This window comes from Hemitrygon akajei, chromosome 8 (assembly GCF_048418815.1).
Source record: "Hemitrygon akajei chromosome 8, sHemAka1.3, whole genome shotgun sequence".
Lineage (NCBI taxonomy): Eukaryota > Metazoa > Chordata > Chondrichthyes > Myliobatiformes > Dasyatidae > Hemitrygon > Hemitrygon akajei.
In genome coordinates this window covers 42805252-42828971 of record NC_133131.1, presented here as the reverse complement: position 1 = coordinate 42828971, position 23720 = coordinate 42805252, and the positions used below count along the sequence as shown (strand labels likewise).

General features: G+C 42.4%; 1 protein-coding gene across 7 annotated transcripts in view; it reads right to left on the bottom strand.

Moving 5' to 3' along the window:
- Window positions 1-23720, bottom strand: part of gtf2ird1 (GTF2I repeat domain containing 1) — a 206451-nt gene that overhangs the window by 106326 nt on the left and 76405 nt on the right. For 6 of the 7 annotated variants that reach the window (XM_073053720.1, XM_073053716.1, XM_073053721.1 and 3 more), the window contains exons 8-9: window positions 13877-13975; window positions 3405-3488 (exon numbers count right to left, since the gene is read on the bottom strand). In XM_073053720.1, the coding sequence (XP_072909821.1) occupies window positions 3405-3488; window positions 13877-13975 (183 nt within the window). The remainder of the gene's footprint in view (window positions 1-3404; window positions 3489-13876; window positions 13976-23720) is intronic. The other variant, XM_073053722.1, reaches the window with a different exon arrangement.

Sequence of the window (23720 nt, the reverse complement as noted above, 5' to 3'; positions counted from 1 at the left end):
TTGCCACTCTTCCATAAATACCCTTTTTATGCAAGGACTATGAGATTGTGGAGCCATGAACTTCATCTACAGTCGCAGCCACTGACTTCTGTAACAGTCAGAGAGACTGTTGGATAAGTCTCTATTAGCTTTGCACAATGCGATCGACCAAGATTTACACACAGTAGCCACAGTAGGAGAGGACCTTTCCTATGGTGGGGGCATCCATGAGGGGCGACCCTTTAGAACAGAGGTAAGGAGGAATTTTTTAGCCAGAGAGTAATGAATCTGTGGAATGCCTTGCCACCGACTCCGGTGGGGGCCAAGTCCTTGTGTATATTTTAGGCCGAAGTTGATCGTTTCCTAATTGGTCAGGGCATCAAAGGATATGACGAGAAGGCAGGTGTATGTGGTTGAGTGGGATCGGGAATCAGCCATGATGGAATGGCGGAGCAGAATCGATGGGCTTAATGACCTAATTTTGCTCCTATGTCTTATGGGCTTTCTTACAAGTATCATTCTTCTCTGGTGAGTACATTTAGAGGGGCAGCCTGACCCAAGCTGTGTGGCTATGGTTTCATTTTTTTTTCCATGATGGACTGCACTGAGTTCTGAAGTACGTTCAGTACCTTTGAGGTGGTCTTGTACCCATCCCCAGATTTGTGCTTCTCTAGAATCATTTCTCTGACTTGTCTTGAATGTTCTTTTGTCTTCATTTTGGCTTGGTCTGTTGAAAATCTACCGTATTGTTGGACCTTACAGAGAGACGGCGTATTCATTCTTATGAATTCATTGAAAACCGGTGATCCTCCAATTTTCTACATCAAAAAATTGGGTGAGTTGCTAAGGTAATATATTGCACCTAAGGAAAGTTAGTTAAGTAATTACAAAAGGGATAAATACTTCTTCAAGCTTACAATTTTGTTTTATGATTTTTAGTACCGGTAAATTGTTGACAGGATTTGCTGTTTTTCTTTTGATTTGACTTGATGCAGATGGCTCCAAAAAATTCTACTTCAATATATGTTAAATGTAGAAAACAAGACAGTAAAATGTGGAACTAGTTGTGGGGGCTGAATACTTTTTCAAGGCACTGTATGCACCTGTGGTGCTGATACTGCTGCTGCTAGTTTTGTATTGTGCCTCAAGGTGCTTGTGCACATGACAATAAACTCAAATTGAGTCTCTGTGGGCCAGGATACACTCCGTACACAACCGCCATTGGTTGGCCCAAGATGAACAATCACATTCATTTGAAAGAGGTCCGTGAATTAGCATAAACTGCGTTGTCTCCTCCCAGAAAGCTACTCAGTTCCAGAGTGTGAGGTCAATCTGGCCCTGTGACATCTCGCACCCTGTGGGGAAAAGACCCAGCGTATTGACTCTTGTTTGTTCCCTCCATGGATACTGCCTGATTCTGTCGACTTTCAACAACTTTTACTGATATACCTTAGATATAATCCTAGCTGGATGTATCATAACGTGGTATGGCAACTTCCTGTTCTTCCCGTGTTTGCTAGAAATGGCAGAGAGTTGTGGACACAGCTCAGCACATCGTGAAAACCAGCCTCCTCTCCATAGATTCAGTCTGCACTTCTCGCCGCCTCAGTAAAGAGGCCAGCTTAGTCAATGACCCCACTCACCCCAGACATTCTCTCTCCTCCCTCTCACAGTGGGCAGAAAATACAAACACCTGAAAGCACACTTAACAAGGATCAAAGACAGCTTCTGCCCTGCTATTATAACAGTCTGACAAGATGGATTCGAGACCTCTCCGTTTTCCTCGTCATTGCCTCACACCCTACTGTCTGCATGCTCTGAACTTTCTCTGTAAGTGCAGGTATATTCTGCATTGTTATTGGCTTTCGCTTACACTACCTTGATGTACTGATGTGAAATTATCTCTATGGATGGCAGGCAAAACAAAGTTTTTCCCACTGTATCTCGGTACCAGTGTCCCCTCTAATCTTTGTTACAGCTGAACAGACCAAATTTCTACATGGCTTGAAAACAGAGTGGCACCTTAACATTAAATAAAAGAAAGTTTCAGCTGCAGGGCACCACAGGCTCAGTTACTGTGCGGCCACGCTCCCGCGTAGCTTAGGGGAAACAGTCAATAATAAACCTACGACTTATCCTGCATATTTGGCTAATGCATCCACCTGCTCCATCATTATACAGTGATTAACATGGTACTTCCTTCCTTACGTCAATGGGACAAATATCTTTTATATAAAGTCATATTCTTTTATGTCACTAATTTTGCATATTTACACACAGGGATTGCTACTATATTTCATAGAGTGAGTTCTAGCCACTTAGAGCCTTTTGTTAAATGTTTAGTGGGTAGAAAATGCAGTGTGAATCAGTTTCCATCGTCCATTTCCAGAGCATATTATTCACTTTAATCACAGTTTCTATTCAGTTTAGTAGCAATGGCCTGACAAAATTATAGGCAGCTTTGAACTTGCAGCAGCTGGCTTGTTAGAAAGAAATTCCAACTTTGAATCAGTCAGCTGCAGGACAAACATTCTTGGAGCTGATATGGGAAAACAGTGTGAAACTTTTAAAAGCAAAAGAGCGAAGAACCCAGAATTGCTGGGGTCTTGTGCTCTTTAAGGCGGCATTTGCCTAAAGGAACACGTACAAAATGCTAGAGGGTGTTGCTTTCGATTTCCAGCATCTGCAGACTTTCTCATGTTTATGGTTTGTCAACAGTGTTTTATACTTGATATTTCAATATTTGAGTAACATTGCGTGTGTGTGTGTGTGTGTGTGTGTGTGTGTGTGTGTGTGTGTGTGTGTGTGTGTGTGTGTGTGTGTGTGTGTGTGTGTGTGTGTGTGTGTGTGTGTGTGTGTGTGTATATATTATATATTGATTAAGTTTTCCTATTTGTTTAAATAATTCATTATGGGCTATATGTTGAATTACATTAATTGCATACATTATCGTGATGCCTCGCTTAAAGTAAACTCAAACTACACCCATATTTTTGGACTCCCATGAATTTCATTTGAATTAATTTCATGTTTTGAAGTTACAAAACATAAAAAAGATGCCCAAATCAACTTTCACTGACAACATCACCAATTCCATTGGCATTGTGGAGACACAAGATCTGCAGATAGTGGTAACCTCAAGCAACACACACAAGATGCTGGGGAGCTGATGAAGGGTCAAATGTCGACTGTTCATTTCTCTCCATAGATCAGGGGTTCCTAACCCTTTTTATGGCCATGAACCAATACCAGTAAGCAAGGGGTCCACTGGGTACCCCTGCCATAGGTGCTGCCAGACGTGCTCTCCAGCATTGTGAGTGTATTGTGTGTGTTCCACTGCCATTGCTTTTGGTTTACGTAAGTTACAAGCACTTGTGTATGTCGAGTTAGAGCAAGTATGACAGAAGCTGGATGCAATGACTCACCATATCTGCTGTTGAAGAGGATCTGCACACACTCCCTCAGGATATTGATGTCTTCTGTTTCTTTTATGTACAAGTTCCATTTTTCTGCAAAATAGAATTAGGGATAGACATAGAACTCTGCAGTACAAAAACAGGTTCTTCAGTTCCAATTCATCTGTGATGATCAAGGTGCTTTCCTCAGGTAGTCCCATTTGCCTGTACTTGGCCCGTATCCCTCCTTTCCTATCCTTGAACTTGTCTTTCAAACATTGTAATCATATCCACCTCCAACATTCCCTCTGACAAATATTCTAACAGACTGTCCCACTTGGGAAAACCTTTGAGAAAAGCTTTAAGTACGTCAGGCCTTCCCTTTCTCTCAATAATGAGTCACACCTCCACCATTGTCCCTTTACAGATTTGTGATGGAAGGTAGGCTTCTTTCTTGATCTCAACCCATTCACCATCTCATGGTTCACAGAATTCACTTTGTCCCATATCTCCCTAATTCACATGTTGCCCATCCCTGTCTCAGGATATTTGAGAGCACTTGCACCTGGCACTGCTGGTTCTGCTGCCAATACCTTCAAAATGAAGGACGTTTTACAACTGAGCTCCACGCCAGGTCAAAGGGCTCTTGTTGAATAGGAAGGAACTAATGCTTTACTGGAATGGCTGTCCCTGAATGTTCCTTGCACTCCAGTTGACTTAGCCAGTTGTCTACATATCTATTATTCCTGCTCACAGGACTGAAGTGAGGAATTAAAAACCTACACATTACAGTTAGCACAATCCCACTGCGCATTGCAGCACTGCTCAAACTTTTATTGTTTGTTTTTTTATTACTGTAACCCTGGACAAAAAGGGCAGTGAACTGCCATGATTTACAGCAAGACAAAGATAGGGCAGCATGGTAGCGTAGTGGTTAGCACAACGCTTTACAGTACCGGCGGACCCAGGTTCAATTCCCATCGCTGCCTGAAAGGAGTTTGCACATTCTCCCCGTGACCATGTGGGTTTCCTCCGAGTTCCTCCCACAGACACACGGGTTAGTAGATTAAGCAGTCATTGTACGTTGTTCCGTGATTAAGCTAGGATTAAATCAGAGGATTGCTGTGTGGCTGGAAGGGTCTATTTTGAGCTGTATCTCAATAAATAAAAGTACATAGAAAACAACAGCACAGTACAGGCCATTCGGCCCATAATGCTGTGCTTATTTTTTAACCTACTCCAAGACCAGTCTAACCTTTGCCTCCTACATAGCCCTACATTTTTCTAATTATCCATATGCCTATTTAAAAGTTTCTTAAATGCTCCCAATATCTCTGCCTCTACCACCACCCCTGGAAAGATCTTTGGCTGCCCACTAGAATGATGCCTTTTATCATCTCATACACATCTATAACCCCCTCCTTCCAAAGAGAAAAGCCCTAGCTCACTCAACCTCTTCGTAACTAGACATACTCCCTGGTCCGGAGGGCATCCTAGTAAATCTCTTCTGCCTACTCTCTAAAGCTTCCTCTAATGAAGTGAGATTAAAAGAACCTTTTACCGTACTTGCATAGGTTACTGGATACAGTATTTATTTCAACAGTAATGTCCTACATAATATGAATTTACTTCCCCCTGACACGCCTCTGGTCCCCAGGGCACAATGCTTTGAAACTAATTATGTTATTTTGTTGTGTGGTTATTTAATCTAGAGAATGTGGCAGCCAATTTGTAAACAGCAGGTTCCGCATATAATGATGTGATAACCACACAATCTGCTCCAAGGATGCCATTGTGGGTGAAATAGCGGTACATCAGGAGAATACACCTGCTCTTCAGAAGAGCAGTGTGGATTTTTCTGCTTAGACTGAGGGGGAGCAGGAGATTAATTGGTTTACCATCAAACAGTACAGCACCCCCACTGTGGAGTCTCGGCCTAGAGGTACTGAGTCCCTGACTGAGGTTTAATAGTGTGTGGGGCCCATTTCATCAGTACTGTCTCACTACTCATTCTGTTTATACTATAAAAGTGATACGAAAGTACAAGGTTTCATTCAAAATTGCTCAGTTTTTATTGCATGCTTTGTGGTAAATGTGCAGGATATTTGAAACTCGGCATAAAAATCAACTATGGCACCATCCCGCAGCCCAGAAGGCCCACAGCCTTTGTCAAGGCAGGAAACTAACCACAGCCCCACTCAGATCACCAGCAGGCATGCTCACCTTGTCGCCCGACTACCAACTGAGAGTCAACTTTGGCAAGCAACTGACTTCATCGCATTATCTTCCCCCCAAGACCCAACATGGTGATTTTGATAGAAACCTTGAGGCAGGTGGTCATAGTAGTACTGACAGTTCCTTAGGAAGACCAGATTGAGGATGCGTTTGAATGTAAGAAAGCCAGACACCAGGAGCAGGTAATGCAGTGCCGGAGACAGGGGTGGAGGGCATGATGCAAGCCCATAGAAGTGAGGTGTAGAGGTATTGCTGGTCTTGTCACTGTACAGAACCTACCCTCTCCTTGGCATTACGGGGGCTTCAAAGAAAACAGTCAGCAGCACCATCACAGAGGCTGCTGAGTGAGCCTCACGGCGGCTGTAGAGCAAGAGGTGTGACCCACAGACCTGTGCTGCTGGGACACAAGCCAGGCCTGATCAACCCTGGCTGGGTCACCTGGGCGAGAATGTCCGATGTTGGAAGACCTGGAACACCCGATGACCCCAGCTGATGTGTCCCAGCGCATCCCAAGATGCACCTCAGCATCACGTGAGGACATATGCTGTTACTTTGAACAGTGAGACCAGTTTCACAACCTTCGAAGAGCTGAGAAGTGTATTTGGGTAGCGGAGACAAGATCTCTTCAAACAAGATTAACAACCAGTACACAGCACATCCTGCTGAGTCCCTAAATGAGTCCCATTTAACATTTTCCCAAAGCATCTGCCATGTGATGCTGCTGAACGGGACCAACCACACTGAGCAGTTCGATACCCAAGCCAGCAAGCCACTGAGGCTAATTTAACATTCAATATTATATCATCTCTCAAGTAAAGCAGAACTCTTTGTATCATCCTGGACTAGATTCACTCCCACACCCACATTAAATTGCTCTATTAGCTACTTAGCAAACATCAAACCCATTTTAAAAGAGCCAGTATTCTGGCTCCAACAGTGGAGGGGGGGAATTCAGACCCACACATTGTTTCATGATATAGATCTCAAGCTCCTGCACCATCACCACTTCAGCTTCAACAGGAAAATTATGTATGCCTGCCACTGCCGTAAAAAGCAAAAAATAGCAAAAATGTGTGCGAAGTTTGTTATGGGTCCCTTCCTTAATAACAAAGAGATTACTCTCTTCAAAGCTTTATAAATGCTCATGTATAAAATATGTCTGGATTTACAAAGCTAAAGAGCCAGGCATAAACAAGCACATATAAACGACTAAAACAGCCATTTCTGGAGGACAAATTGATGTCATTCTAAGAAGAATGAAGAAAACTGGAAACATATCTTAAATCGTAATGGGTTAATCCTATTCCAGAACTATTCCCACAAGTCAAGTAGAGTTAGTTGAGTGTTTCAGACTAAAACATGTTGCATTTAAAAACTAAATACTATTTGGATATTTGCCATTTCTCTGTTAAAATTGGCACTGACAATCGCAAGTAGGACTGGTAACATGAGTACAGGCTTAGGGCAAGCCAGCGAAGGATTCTGTGATTGAAGTATTAAAGTAAAAAGCAAATACAAACATCTACAGAGCTAATACCTACTCATTGCATGTAAGCCATGGAGAACATGTAGCAACAAAGTGAATAAAAGAAGAAACCATTTGTATCCAGCTGTCACACAAGACTAATGGAATTGAGGAAGCAAGGCAAGACGCCAGTTCAGAAACGCTGCAGAATGTGAACTGGATGTACCTGCTCATGAGGCCAGCAGTCAGGCCAGTAGCAGCACATGACAAGAACATCAGGTGATCACCTTCCAGGCAGGATATTGTTATGAAGAGCTCCTGAAGTATACAGAGTCGAAGGGTAGTGAGCACAAAAGCTGTCAAGTCACCTAAAACACTTGCACATTTCTGCAGACGAACCGTAGAAGGGATTCTAACTGGCTGCATCACCGTCTGGTATGGGTGGAGAGTGGGGTTGCAGTGATGTGCTACCGCACAGGATCGAAGAGAACTGCAGGGAGTTGTAGATTTAGCCAGCTCCAACATGGGCACTAGCCTCTGTAGTATCCAGGTCATCTTCAAGCAGTGGTACCTCAGAAAGACAGCGTCCACCATTAAGGACCTCCACCACCCAGGACACGCCCTCTTCTCATTGCTACTAAGGAGGTACAGGAGCCTGAAGACACACTGAATGATTCTTCCCCTCTGCCAGCTGATTTCTGAATGGACATTGAACCCATGAACACTACCTCACTACTTAATTTTTTAAATTTTTGTTTCTGCGCTACTTATTTAATTTAAATATATACATATATTTACTGTAATTCATTTTCCCCCCTATATTATCACGCATTACAATGTACTGCGGCCGCAAAGTTCACCGATTTCACAACATATGCTGGTGATATTAAACTTGATACTGATTCTGACACTGCCAAAAACAAGTTCCTCTAAGTCTAAACTCTCTCATCCATGCTCAGAGTCCCGTGCCAAGAATGGGCCGACTTAGCAACAAACCATCTCAACCACATTCAATGCCGTAAAACAAAATGCAGTCGCCACCGTCGCTGCTGAACTACAAATCTCAACTTCTCCTTCAGCGGGTATTAAACATTGATTTAATAGCAAGCTTATTTTTAATCTTTTTGTTTCCTGGGTTAGAAGATGACACAGTGCAGTGAATTGCTCTGTGCACAATAAGTAGTTTTTATTCAGAGATCATACCATTTGAAAAGGTGCAATTTCCACAAATGTGCCCACCAGAGTAACAATCAAAAGACGCCTTTCAGTGTGCCACTGAGTCATTTGCTGTTTGCATGTGGATTATAAATACCACCTTCATTAATCCTGCTGTCATTAGCACTAGGTAGGGTTTCTGACATACGGTTCTTTTGCACCAGCTAGTTTCCATTATGTCTGTTTATTTAGGTTGGGTAATTTAATCAGCCTTCATAATTTACTTCACAGTCTTTTTAGCACATCTCTGTAGAGTCTGCCACTTTGTTATTTACCCCATTCTGATGATCTGTTACACTTGAAGTTTTCCTTGGCTTGTGCCCACTTCCGGAGACCACATTTCATTTGCATTATCCAATTTACAGTATCCAATCTTTCCCCTTTGGGACCATTTCAATACCACAGTCTGGTTGAAGAAGCTGCAACCTCAAATCCACTTCCACCCCTGACAACCAGTAGCTGGCTTCATAGTTCAAAGTTTAAAGTAAATTATTATCAAACTACGTATGTGTCACCATATACACCCCAGAGGTTAATTTTTATGCAGGAATACTCAATAAATCCAAGAACACAATAAAATCAGCAAAAGACCACACCCAACAGGATGGTCAAAACAACCAATGTGCAAAAGACAACAAACTGTGAAAATACAAAAGAAAAACAAATATAGTAATAAATAAATGAGCAATAAATATTGAGAACATAAGATGAAGAATCCTTGAAAGGTTGTGTGAACAGTTCAGTGATGGGATGAGTGAAGTTATCCCCTCTGGTTCAAGAGCTGTTGGATGAGGAGTAACTGTTCCTGAACCTGGTGGTGTGGGTCCTGAGGCTCCTGTACCTCCTTCTTGATGGTTGAGGAGTAATAACTGTTCCTAAACCTGGTGGTGTGGGTCCTGAGGCTCCTGTACCTCTTTCCTGATGGTTGAGGAGTAATAACTGTTCCTGAACTTGGTGGTGTGGGTCCTGAGGCTCCTGTACCTTCCTCCTGACGTCAGCAGTGAAAAGAGAGCATGGCCTGAATGGAGGGGGTCCTTGATACCCACTTGTCCTTTGATTGACTCAATGTTTAATGTGTTAAACTCAAAAACTTCTGTAGTTGTACCATGGAAAGCATTCTGACAGGCTGCATCACTGTCTGGTATAGAGAGGCACAAGACCGAAAGAAGCTGCAGAAGGTTGTAAATCTAGTCAGCTCAATCTTGGGCATTAGCCTACAAAGTACCCAGGACATCTTCAGTGTCTCAGAAAGGCAGCGTCCATTATTAAGGACCTATAGCACCCAGGGAATGCACTTTTCTCACTGTTACCATCACATAGGAGGTACAGAAGCCTGAAAGCACACACTCAGCAATTCAAGAACAGCTTCTTCCCCTCTGCCATCCGATTCCTATATGGACATTGAACCCATGAACACTACCTCACTTTTTTAATATTATTTGTTTTTTGCACAATTTTTGATCTATTCAATATACGTAAACAGTAACTGATTTATTTATTTTTTATTATTATTATTATTATTATTATTCCTTCGTTTAAATGGTTTGGCACAGACTGGATGGGCCAAAAGGCCTGTTTCTGTACTGTACCTTTCTAAGACTCTATATGGTGTATTGCATTGAACTGCTGCTACTAATTTAACACATTTCACAACACACGCTGGTGATATGTGTGTACACATACGCACACTTCTTGAAATCACACATCTCAAAGCAGTGTGATCCTACACAACTGATCGTCAGTATAGTCATAATGGTTACAGGATAACTCCACTGAATCCCCTGAGCCACACGAGAACTCTCCCCAGCTGAACGCTCTCCTCCTTGCTGGATGACACGGACAAATGTGAACCAAACTGCATTTCCCTGTCCTGCGCAACTCTAAAGATACATAAAACATTTAACCGCAAATATATTACTAATGTGTGACTGCCGGGTCAAAACCTCGGCTCAACAAACAATAACAAGGGCAGACTTTCACCTCAAGAGAAACAATTTAAAGAACGTAGAACATATTACAAGCCCTTCAGCCCACAACGCTATGCCACCCATTTTAACCTACTCCAAGATAAATCTAACTCTCCTCCACTGGGCAGAGCAAGGAGCATGGGAGGTCTGAGAGGCTAAACCTTAATGCAAGGGGCCTCACAAGTAAGGGAGATGAACTCAGAGCATGGATTGGCACATGGCATTGTAGTATTGTACAAGAAACATGACTGAGAGATGGGCAGGATGGAAGCTCAATGTTTCAACGTACCGATGCATCCGTGTGGCAGAGGAGAAGGAAAGAGAGGAGGTGGAGTTGTACATTGATTTGGGGGGGGGGGGGCAAAGAAAATCGCAGCAGTACTTAAAGAGAATATCAGCCAGTGGTGTAGTAGCATCAGTACCGGACTTTGAGGCCAATGGTCCCGAGTTCAAATCCGGCCAGCTCCTTGCACACTTTCCATCCGTGCTGGGTTGAGCATCAAGCTAACAACTTGCCTCATTTTTAAAAAGTCAAAATGCAGCAGAAATGGCTGCCTGATTTGTCACAAGGCGCAAAAAGGAACAACTTAAAGAGGATATCCTGGGTGGAACATCCAGTGAGGTCATATGGGGAATAAGAATGAGATGTTCACTTTAACTGCATTATAACAAAAGCCACCAATAGTCAACAGGAATTCGAGAAACAAATATGTAGAAAAATAACAGATAAGTTAGGAATAATAGCTCTGTAATAATGTGATTTTAACTTTCCTAATCTGCTTAAGGTTAAAGATTAGATGTGGCAGAATTTGGTCAATGTGTCCAGGAAAGCTTTCTGAAGCAGTATGTAGATGGCTCCATTAGCGAAAGGGCTACAGTCCATTTCCTCCTGGGAAATGAGGCTGAGGAGGTGCTTTATCTGTCTGGGGGGAGGGATGCTTATTGGGAGCAGTCACCATGATTTTATCAGTTTCAAGTTAGTTATGGATATGTTTAAATTGTAAATTTGGGGGTGGGGGGCTAATTTTGGTGGATCAAACAGGAACGGATAAAAGTCGACTTGGAAAGGCTATTTGCAGGTAAAGGAACATCAGGTAAATAAGAGGCTTTCAAAATGTAGTTGGGAAAAGTTTGGGGCCTGTATGTTCCTATTAGAGTGAAGAGTAAGGTCAGTAAATTAGGGAACTTCAGTTATCAAGGGATATTGAGGTTCAGGTCAAAATGCAGAAAAAACTCAAGGATGTTCCCTGAGTTATCAGAGGAGACTGAATAGGCTAGTCTTACTTTCCCTGGAGTAAAAGAGGCCGAGAGGGGATATGACAGAGGTTATAAAATTATGTGAGGTAGCCAGTGTGTTTCCCATAGTAGAGATCTTGTAAATTACAAGGCATGGTGGAAGGAGGTTTAAAGGGGACCTTTCAACTTCAGTAAGGCCAAAGAAGATGAGGGAACACACACCAGTCCTCACACAGGGATCAGACGTGGAACAAGTTAGCAATTACAAGATCCTTGGTGTTAACATCCTTGAGGATCTATTTTGGACCCAGCAGTTGCAAAGAAGGCACGGCAGCAGTTACATTTCATTTGGAGATTTGGTATGTCACCAAAGCCACTTGCAAATTTCTTTAGATGCACCGTGGAGAGCATTCTAACTGGCTGCTTCACCATCTGGTATGAGGGGCGGAGGGGATGGGGCACTACTGCACAGGATCAAAATAAGCTGCAGGGAGTTGTAAACCCAGTCAGCTCCGTCGTGGGCACTAACCTACGTAGCATCTAGGAACCTTCAAGAAGCCATGCCTCAAAAAGGCAGCACTCATCATTACCCCATCACCCAGGTCATGCCCCCTTCTCATTGCTACCGTAAGGAAGGAGCTACTGAAGCCCGTATTGCAATGCACTGCTACCGCAAAGACAACTTCCACAACCTTGGCCGGTGATACCTTCTGATTTTGAAAAGTACAATGAGTGGGTGGTATCTGGAATGAGCTGTCAGAAAGGTGGTGGAGGTAGAAGCAGTAATAACATTGAAGGTGTATCTGGACTGGTACTTGAATAAGCAGGGCCTGAAGAGATGTGGAATCTGTGCATGTGGGATTAGTAAATAGGAAAGATGGTCAGCCTGGATGTGATAAGATGCAGGACCTGACTCTACACTGTGGAACTATAACTTCATGACTTTGTGGTACCGTATGCATAACAATGAATGTAATCATTATAGATTATTTCCCAGCTACTGATGAAATACACAGAAGATTTGTAACTAACCAGCCTCATTATTAACAAATGCAAAAATCAATAAATGGTTTTAACAAGGTCCTGACTTGGAATAACCAGTAAGTACTATAATTGCATGAATAAGTGACAAGAAACCACTCAGGAGAGCAGACACCTTTACTCATTCCAAGGATTATACTTCCATAGTAACTCTCAATAAACAACAGTAGTTTAAGTTAATCGCTATACTCACTAAATATTTGCAGAGTTCTTTTCGACGGCCTCAAGCTACAGTTACATAATCCACTAAAATGAAAAACCTTCTGGACAGTGTCTGGACTGAGCTCATCAACTTCCCCGACTTGGAGCAGCCAGTGGGTATTGTAATTACACGAATAAGTCACAAGAAACCACACAAGGTTTGTAACAAATATCATTAGTTTTACACAAGGGAAGTGTGCGAGTAGGTCCAAAGGAATCTCAGGAGTACAAGGAGTAAATGCAGTAATCACTGGTGAGTTCACGACTGGTGCTGCTCCAGCATCCACATCCATTCATCCATCATCTCACTAATTTACACACATCCCAAATTAAGAAATCCCCCAATTCTAAAAATGTTAGCAGGGCTTTTAAAATTCTGGCATCTTATCACCCCCTTATTTAACTCCTCTACCACTGGTGTCATAACCTTAAGCGTCAAACTCACATACTGACACCATACCACCTCTCCACTTTTCTTTCCATTACTTAAGTTTCCTTAGATTTTATACAACTTTGGTCAAACTTGGTTATGTGTTTTCCATCTCCTTTTGAGGATCAATATCAACGTTTGTTTGATAAAACTTGTAGCACTATGAAACATTAAATAAATACGAGCTGTTGTCGCTGATGAACTTACTGATGCTGTATGCACACCAGACTTTGTTGCAAGTTCTAAAGAGACTGGTGCACCAGCTTCAAGTGTGGAAGGCTGAAGTTTTATGTAGAAAAAAAGCTATTCCTTTTTAGTTAAAAAAAAGAGCAGAAGTGAAGGAATCCTTCGGGATGTTCCAAAGTGAGTGATTGTGAGGAAATTCCCTCTTGCTTAGATGGGATACATGAAGAGGACAAAATGTACCAGCAATCTGAAGGTGGCTGTGATTAATTGCAGTGATAACACACATTGCCTGCACTGATTCAAGAATTTTTAAGAAAGCAGAAACACCAAACTATCTGACATACTACCATTCAGGAAGCCTGCCAACCAGATAGTTATCCATTCCAGCAAAGGATGGGTGGACCATCTAGCATTATCATTCACAGGAAGGGACAGCAAAGGGACCAATAAGACCCTTGCCATTCTAAGCTCTGTGCCATGACCACCTCCCATCTATGCTCCCGAGAGAACATGTAAAACGTGTTACCTGCTTTATCGTGTACTATAGAAAAAAGAAGCCGCTTTGAAACGTGTGAATGTTGAGAGATGTTGCTGAGTTCACCAATAAACCCTGTTGTGTTTTTACCTGGAAATGAGGAGAACACAATTAGCATGGAGATGGAGACAGCCAGAGTACACTGTCCAGAGACTAGTGAGGTGATCAGCATTTCCAGTTCACCAGCAAGATGGGACACACAACTGACCCCTGAAGGGTTTGACTCCTTCTATTGACTGGCAATTCCCTTCCTTCACTAACCCAATCTCTCTTTGTCAGCTGCTCAGAAGATTCAACCTCAGCCACAATGAGGGATTTACACCTGCCATGAAGTGTGCTCATCTGGGGAAAGTAGAGAAGTTCATATTAACTGTAAGGGTTTTTTGAAATAAACGTGCCATTCACAGTTCTGTTTAAGGGCACTTTATTAATCCAATTATTAATCAGATTTAGACTTGTATCATACGCAAGCGATATTGCTAAACACATGGGAGTCACAACTAGTGGAACTGCTGCCTCACAATTCCAGGATAAATTCTGATCTCCAGCACCTCCTGTGTAGAGCTATCACACCCTACTTGTGCCTGCATGCGTTTCCTCCAGATTCTCAGGTTTTCTCCCACCTCCCTCAGTCACACGGGGTGGTAGGTTAATTGGATATTGTAAACTGTCCCCAGTGTGTAGGGGTATGGAGTTCAGGAGAATGTGAGGGGCACTAGTAAAGTATTAGTGTAAATGATCGCTTAGCATGGACATGATGTGGTGAAGAGCTTGTTTCTAAGCTGTGAAACACAATGATGATTATGGACTTGGTAACCAGCCGTTCCAACGTGTGAGGTGCAGAAAATGGTGGTTCCACTGAGATACAAGATGAAGTTAAAGAACATTACTGACTGAGCAAGATTTGGGCAAGACCTCCAGCACTGACAGGGGACAGCCACAAGTCACGACCCACAGGTTTCTGGGATACTGCATCCAGAACACTGTGAATTGCATCAAACAGAGTAACACACAAAATCCTAGAGGAACTTGGCAGGCTAGGCAGCATCTATGGAAGGGAATAAAGAGTCAAAGTTTCGGGTGAAGACCCTTCATTGAGACTGGAAAGAAAGGGGTTTGTGAATTGCATAAAATGTTGGCAATATCAAGGTAGCCCGGCTTTGAGAAATCCTCGAGCTGGATTGCCCTTAATTAAAAGAAAACTAGTTTAAGGAAATAATAGACAAGAAAAGAGAGGCAGGATGTCAGTAATCTCTGGGGCTGTTTATTATTGGGCATTTAAAGGCAACGGCTGTGAGCGTCCTAAACTTTGGTCACCAGTTTAGCCACTGCATTCCGGACAGGACTGATAGGTAGCGGACAGTGGAGAGGAGCGACACCATCTTAATCTGGCAGCATCTCAGTGAATAGATGAGCTACCTCCTTACAAAAATAATATTGTGCTACTATTATAAATAATATTATGAAATGCCAGTGTCCGGTAAATTGCAACATTTCATTATTCATGAAAGAACAAGGATGGCATGGTAACACCATGATTAGTACAGCAATTTACAGCACCAGCAACATGGGTTCAAAGGAGTTTGTGCATTCTTCCCGTGACCGCATGGATTTCCTCCGGGTGCTCAGGTTTCCTCCCACAGTCCAAAGACGTATCTGTTAGTAGAGTAATTGGTCATTGTAAGTTGTCCTGTGATTAGGCTAGGATTAAATGGGGGGATCATTGGGCAGTGAGGTTCAATGGACTGGAAGGGCCTATTCCGTGCTGTATCTCAATAAATAAAAATATATACCCTTTGGGTCTTTAATTGTCCCAGTCAGTTTGCACACTAAGTTTGAAGTAATGCTCTATAAATAAATTTACAACTTATTACATCAACATTATGGGGTCAAAAGGATCTGTTTGGGATCACTCATTGTGTGCCACAAAACAACTTGCATTATTTTGGTTAGAAAGCAATGAAATTCCCCTCTCCTCACTTTGTGACTTGGTACAGAAAAGATAGCAGCGTAGATAGAAGATTGGCTGACTGGTAGAAGGCAACAAGCGAGAGTAAAGGTGGCCCTTTCTGGTTGGCTGCCGTGACTAGTTGTGTTCTGCAGGGATCGGTGTTGGGACTGTTTCTCTTCGTTACTTGTCAATGATTTGGATGACAGAATTGATGGCTTTGTGGCCAAGTTTGTGGATAATATGAAGGTAGGTGGAGGAGCAGGTCGCGTTGGGGAAGCAGGGAGCCTGCAGAAGGATTTTGACAGATTAGGAGAATGGCCTAAGAAGTGACAGATGAAATGTGGTCCAGGAAGTGTAAGGTCATGCACTTTGGTAGAAGGAATAAAGAAGCAGGCTATTTTCTAAACAGGAGAAAATTCAAAAGTCAAAGGTGCAAAGGGGCTTGGGAATCCTCATGCATCCTAAAGGTTAATTTACAGGTTAAATCAGTGAAAAGAAAAGCAAATGCAATGTTAGCATTCACTTTGAGAGGACTAGAATATAAAAGCAGGGATGTAATGCTGAGGCTTTATAAAGCAGTGGTCAGACCGCATTTGGAGTATTGTAAGCAGTTTTTGGTGCCCTTCTCCAAGAAGCTGATGTGCCAGCATTGGAGAGGACCCAGAAGAGGTTCACAAGACCGGGAATGAAAGGAGGAGCGTTTGATGGTACCAGGCTACCCTTGTTGTAGAACACAGAACCACAGCACAGTACAGGCCCTTCAGCCCTCTATGTTGTGCCAACCAACATGTGCTTTAGAAGAATGAGAGAGAGCTTAGTCCACTTTGTCTTGCAGTCTCTTCTCAGGACCACAGGCCCAAGACCTTTTTTCCTCTCCTCTAGTGTTCCCTATGAATATCTTTCCTTCTCCTGATGGCTGCCCAGTTAGAGCTCTACAGTAGTTCAGTACTCGTGGCAAGGAGGTAATGACCAGAGAAATGGCCATCCACCTGACCAGGCGTCACAAAGACAGGGGCTTATGCAGCAAGTGCCCTGGTGTCTCTAGGGCTCAGTGAGAAAGTCTCGGGGTAGTCTTTCAAATATGGCGATGCGAGTAGGCAGCTTAAATGGTTTGGCAAAGACTAGTTGAGCTGAAGGGCCAGCTTTTGCACTGTACTTTTCTATGCCTCTATACAGCACTGAATTTGAGGGTCTCGGTTAGTGCCCAAAAATACTCCAAGCGAATACTGCGTGATGAATGACATCACTTCATACACATGCAATGCTCCAAATGTCACACACGTGATGTTACTTACACCCTCATAAACGTTTCATGCTTACACAACATAAGCAAAAAACCATCAAAGATGTATATATATTATATATGATTCATATCCCAGTCCACTGAACTCAAATCCACAGGCAACTCAACACATCAAGGGATTGAATTTTTAAACTTTGAGCACAGTTAGCAACTCTGATACAAACTTCACCTTCAACTGTGACAATTTGAAGATCATTTTTTCAGTTTTGCAATTGTTTAAATGACTTGTCTGTGTATTACCAAACACAGTATCTGCATAAAGCAATGCACTGTATTATGTTTAAAACACTAATCTCCCTTTGAAAACTGTTCCTTGATTTTTTTTATTACAAGTGGGATTTGCTGTAGTTATAAAAAAAATCTTGATCATATTGTATCAGAATTAATGTGTACCATTCTGGTCTCCTCACGCAATATTTTATTCTTGCAGTAGTGGGATTCACTAGTTGAGAGGCGAAGAGATTGAGTAGTTAGGGTCTGTATTCTCTTGCGTTTGGAAGAAAGAAGGTGATCACATTGTAGCATACAAAATTTGTATAAAGGTTGACAGGCAAATGCAGAGAAATATTTCCCCTGGCTGAAGAGTCGTGAGCTACAGGTCTTGGTCTCAGAATAAAGGCGTGTGGTGAAACTTTGGAGCTTAATGACCAAACCTCTACAGCCACTGGAAATTGATAGATTTCTGAATATTAAGGAAAAAGTGGCAGAGTGGATACCCCTCTCATCCATGTACTTACCCAAACTTTTGAAATCAAACCTGCATCCACCACTTCCTCTGGCAAATCATTCCACACTTACACCTTTCACCCTAAGCCTATGACCTCCAGTTCTAGTTTAACCAGCCTCAGCGGAAAAAGCCTGCCTGCATTAACTTTATCTACAACCCCAGCATTTTGTATATTTCTACCAAATCTCCCCTCATTCTCCTAAGCTCCAGGAAAGAAAGTCCTAACCTAATCAACCTTTCTCTACAACTCAGATGCTCAAGTCCTGGCAACACCTCTATAAATCTTCTCTACACTCTTTCAATCTTATTGCTATCTTTCATATCAGTAAGTGACCAGAACTGTACAAAATACTCCAAATTTAGTCTCACCAGCACTTTATACAACTTCAATAAAACATTCCAGTTCCTGTAGTCAACAGGATTTATGTAGGCCAATGTGACAAAAGCATTTCTTGCAACCTTATCCACCTGTGACACCACTTTCAAGGAATTATGGATCTGTACTCCCAGATCCTCCTGCACTCTTCAGTGCCCCACTGTTCACTGTGCGAGTTCTACCCTGGTTTATCCTCCCAACATCTCACAGATGTCTGCATTAAGTTCCATCTGATAATTTTCAGCTAGTCCAGATCACACTGCAAGCCTTGAGAGTCTTCCTTGTTGTCCACTATGCTCCCAATCTCGGTGTCATCCGCATATCTGCTGATCCAGTTTACCACTCTACAATCCAGGTCATTGATATGGGTGACAAACAACAACAAACCTAACACTGACCCCCATGGCACACTGGTTACAGGCCCACAGATGAAGAGGCAACCATCTACTACCACGCTCTGGCTCCTCCTACGAAGCCAATGCTGTATCCAATTTACTAAGTCATCCTGAATACTGAGAGACTGAACCCTCTTGACCAGACTCCCATGTGGGACATGTCATGACCATTCATCAAGCCATGAGTTTGATGTATGATCGCGCAGGTTTAAAGAGACAGATGGCTTAGTTATACTCCCAGTTCTTATATATCTGATACACTGCTGCTTCTCCATTCCATAAAATAATCACAAGCTTTGCCATAAAGGCTCCAAGTGTTTAGCTCTGTCCTAGAAACTTTAGAAATGCTGATTGCCAAAAATTGCTGAGTCAGTTAACTTCCTTTAAAATGGAATCTGAAGGATCTGGGAGGAAGGGATTTGGAGGGAAAGGGAGAGACTTGTGCAAGGGAAAGCTGCAATTACCGTAGATTTCGCACTACAGAGCGCACCTGATTAAAAGCCGCTGGCTCTAATTTTAGAAAGAAAATCAATTTTGTACTTGTACAAGCCGCACCGGATTTTAGGCCGTACCGGATTTTCGGCCGCAGGTGTCCCACGTTGTAATATGAGATATTTACACAGAAAGATATTACACGTGAAGATTTTTTAACTTTTAATTAAATCCATATGGTAACATAAACAAATACATATTGCAAATGCTTTTTTTCGAACCGTGCCTGTAACGCGGCTACTTTTAAATATACGTTGCGTATACTTTTTTACTGAACAACATTCCAATATCTCCTAACGACTGGTAAAAAATATATATACTGCAGCCTACCAGGAAAAGTTATTGATCGCCTTTAACTTAAAAGCAGCGTTCGCTCAGATCTAATGCCGCTCAGGTCTGATGCGCTCGCCCCCTCCTTCTCGTTTATCGCAAACCGGTATTTCCCACAAGACGCGGCGAAACCGGGTGTGACGTCATAGCATCCCGCGATGTAGTACAGAAAACAAATATAGTTAAAACTCTTCTAACTTTAACTAGAAAATGAATTACTAAGCGAAAATATTATAAACTAAATAACTGCCATAAAGGCAGCACAATGCTTTTCTTCGAGTGTTTTCCATGTTGATGAGGGTGAGTACAAATGACTGATTTACAATAATTTAATTGTGAAAGTGCGCTTGATTTATCGTACAATTTCATTGGACCTCTGTGAACTACTCATCAATTTTATTGGTCTACTGTTACGAGGCAAAATGTTTTTGGCGGCATGAAAAAAAATCATGCATTAGCCGCACCGTAGTAAAGGCCGCAGTGTTCAAAGCTGTTCAAAATGTGGGAAAAAAGTAGCGGCTTATAATCCGACATCTACGGTACTGTTTATGGCAAGCTTGGTTTTACCTTCAAGTTAAGAAAAGTCAACTATCCAAACAGCAGAAGCAGGTGCTTCATTGGATTGGCAGATTGATTCCAGGGATGGTCACAAGGTTTCTTCCCATAAACAGAGAGAGAGAGAGAGAGAAAGGGCAGAGTATGCTGCTGTCACTGCCAACTGATACATCTGCAATCTCCACCCCAAGTAAAATAATTTCGCTGCAGACCAAAGGATTCTGTTTTATTGTCAATATTTACTAAAAACCCCTTGCAGGACCTTTCCCCGCAGCCAACAATAATTCATTGTAAATGTAGCGGACAATCTAATAACAAAAATAATTATCTTAAATCACTTGAAAAACACAAATTTAAGTTATTATAAAAAACATTCTTTTTTCCCTCAGGTTACAGTGGTAGGATATTAGTCAGTCTCGGTGTTTCACAATTAAAGACAAATCTTTCAGAACAGTTCAAACTGTGCCAAGGATCGTTGTAATATTATCCCATTGTATTATTATCCCTGCATAATTTGTTATGCAGGGATAATAATAAATGCAAAAAAAAATTGAGATTGAAATTCAACAGAGATATGTGCAAGATCTTACTTTAGGTAAGAAGAGCGAGAAGTCATTTAGTATATACAAAGTACTGATGATTGTCCCGCACATTGTTAAGGTCATAGAATGTGGGACTTGCTACCATCAACACAGGTGGCCCTCAAAGCTGCATGCTCTACTCCCTATATACAATTGATTGTGTGGTTAAGCACAGCTTCAAAGCCATCTCCTAATCTGTTGACAACACCACTGTTATTGGAGAAATCACAGCTGACGATAAGTTACCTTACTGGAGCTAGACAGGTCACCTCGCTAAGTGGCAATGTCAGCAAAACCTAAGAGCTGATTGTTGACTTTGACAAAAGGAAGGAGGACAAACAGCTTCCCCGTGACCGCATGGGTTTCCTCTGGGTGCTCCGGTTTCCTCCCACAGTCCAGAGTTGTACTGATTGGGAGATTAATTAGGCATTGTAAATTGCCACATAATTAGGCTAGGATTAAATCGGGGGACTGCTGGGTGGTGAGGCTCGCTGGGCTGGAGGGGCCTATTCTGTGCTGTATCTCAATAAATAAATTTAAAATGTGCACGTCTACACTGGGGTTTGGCTGTGGAGAGAGTCAGCAGCTTTACATTCCTAGGTATTGACATTACAACGACCTGTCCTGGGCACAGTACACAGATGGACTCACAAAGAAAGCATGACAATGTCTTTACTTTCTAAGTTGATTAAGGAGGTTCAGCTTCTCATCAAACATTCTAACGAACTTCTACAGATTTCTACTGTCGAAAGTATCCTGACCAATTGCATCATAGTCTGGTACAACAAACTGAATGACCAGAAACATAAGAAGCTGCAGAGAGTAGAGGACGCAACCTGATACATCCTTCCCCACCATTCACAGTATCTACAGAAAGTGCAGCTTTATGAAGGCAACATGTATCATCAAAGGTCCCCACCATCTTCTCACAGATACCATATGGCAGAAGCTACAGAAGCCTCTATTCCCATGCATGAGGAGCTACTTCCCTTCAGTCATTTAGTTCTTGAACCAAACACTGAAACCCTAATCACTGCATTATGGCCAATTTGACCACCTTGCACCAAAATGGACTGGGTTTTTTTTGTTTCTTATTGTGTTTTCTTGTAAAAATTGTGTATACTTTACAGCTAATTTTATTTTTCATGTGAGTGCTGTTTATACGATGCTGTGAGTCTGTCACGTTGCTGCAAGTTTTTCATTGCCACCTGTGCATGCAAATACCTGTGCATTTGACAATAAAATTAACTTTACATTGGGTGAGGCCAATTGTACAGATGTGCTGAAGAAGAGGAAGAAGGGAATTAGAAGGTAACTGTGTAATTAGAAGAATGCACTGTGTAATGATCTGATCTGTACGAACAGTATGCACGACAAGCTTTTCACTGTATCTCAGTACATGCAACAATATGGAAGGGTGAGGGTAGCAAGGGGGTGGGGGAGAAACGACAGAAGAAATAAGATGGGTGGGATTACAACCCAGAGGTCATGGGTTAAGCATGAAAGGCAAAAAGTTTAAGGGGAACATGAGGGGACACCTCTTCACTCAGAGGGTTGTGAGAGTGGGGACAAGTGATGCATACAAGCTCAATATGCATCCAGTTTTTGTACTGTGTCATGGTCCTGAAAAACGTTGTCTCACTTTTACTATGCACTGTACTGGCAGTTATGGTCAAAATGACAATAAATGTTGACTTGACTTGACTTGAATTTCAAGGTTTAAGAGAAGATTGGATAGGCACATGGATGGTAAGGATATGGAGGTTTATGGTCCCGGTGCAGGTCGATGGAAGTAGGCAGTATAAATAATTCGGCCTGGACTAGAAGGGCCAAAGGGCCTGTTTCTATGCTGTACATTTCTATGACTCCTGATTTAAAACACAGGTGAGAATTTGAAAATTGAGACATTGTTACCATCCCACATCATCAAACATAGTGACAACAGGAAAACAATGGAACATTGCAACAAGCATAGCTATCAGAGAAAACCAAAATACTACGGATGCTGAGAATACTCAGTGGGTCAGGCAGCATCTGCATGGAGAAGCAACAGCTAACGGTTCATGACAATCTCCTTTTGTCGGAATATTCTTTCCTCACAGTTACTGACTGATCTGTCAATGCTTCCAACATTTTCTACTTCTAATCACCGGTGATAGGTGCAGGTGTAAAAATTGTTTCCAGACATTACAAGTGTTGTGAATCATCCCTGTGCCTCAAAATTCACAATCTTCAATTCTTAGGCTCGCAGAACAGTCTCACCGGGCTTCCATGTGTAACTTCACGGTGCCTGTTTCTACCGATCCGTTGCCAGTTCTTGGAGCCACCAGCTTTGGGCCTGCGGTTGCGACGTTGGCAGCCACCGCAGTACAAGGTGCACACTTCCAGGTAACAGAGAGCATTTCTAAGTAATGAACAGATCCTGCAGTGGGGAAGGCGATGCGGGAAAAAGGAGCAGTAGAAGGCTCACAGCAGATTAGGCACAGCCTGTCAGGCTTGTACCAGCGCACACCGGGATCTTTGTGCTAGGGCTCACTGTGACCCTCTTGAGCTACAGTCTTGTGGCCTCAGGAGGAGATTCCGTAAGAAGTCATGCACACAGATGCAATCTGTGAATGCTTACATGAAGGGAAGGTCCACAGTGCAGAACTCTGCACCCGCTCTTTAAGGAAAAGTTGATGGTCTCACAGACTAGGATGCTGAGAGCAACCCTGACCCTGACCTTCAAGTACATCCAGAATCAGGTGATCACAGATCTCAGTGAAGACAAAACATCCAGCATGATCATTGGCCCTGTACATAATCAGGGAAATGGGATTCATAAAAGCTGGTTGCTCTGTGAGTAAGTAACAGCCACTTTCAAACCAGTTTGGTTGGAAAAACTTGCCCCTGTGAACGCTGCATGTTGCTCTACTATTGATGTTCCACTGAGAGGCTTTTGAAAGCTGGAATACAAGAGTTAGGACCAACAGAGTTCCTGCTGGTCGGCAAGGATTGAGTTTGCCAATGGGATTTAAGGCAAATGCAAATGAGCACACTATTGCTTTAGTCTAGTTCAACTAATTTTCAGATGCATTTTTCATCTTTAGGGGCTTTGGGACACATAGTTCCGTGACGTTGCTGAG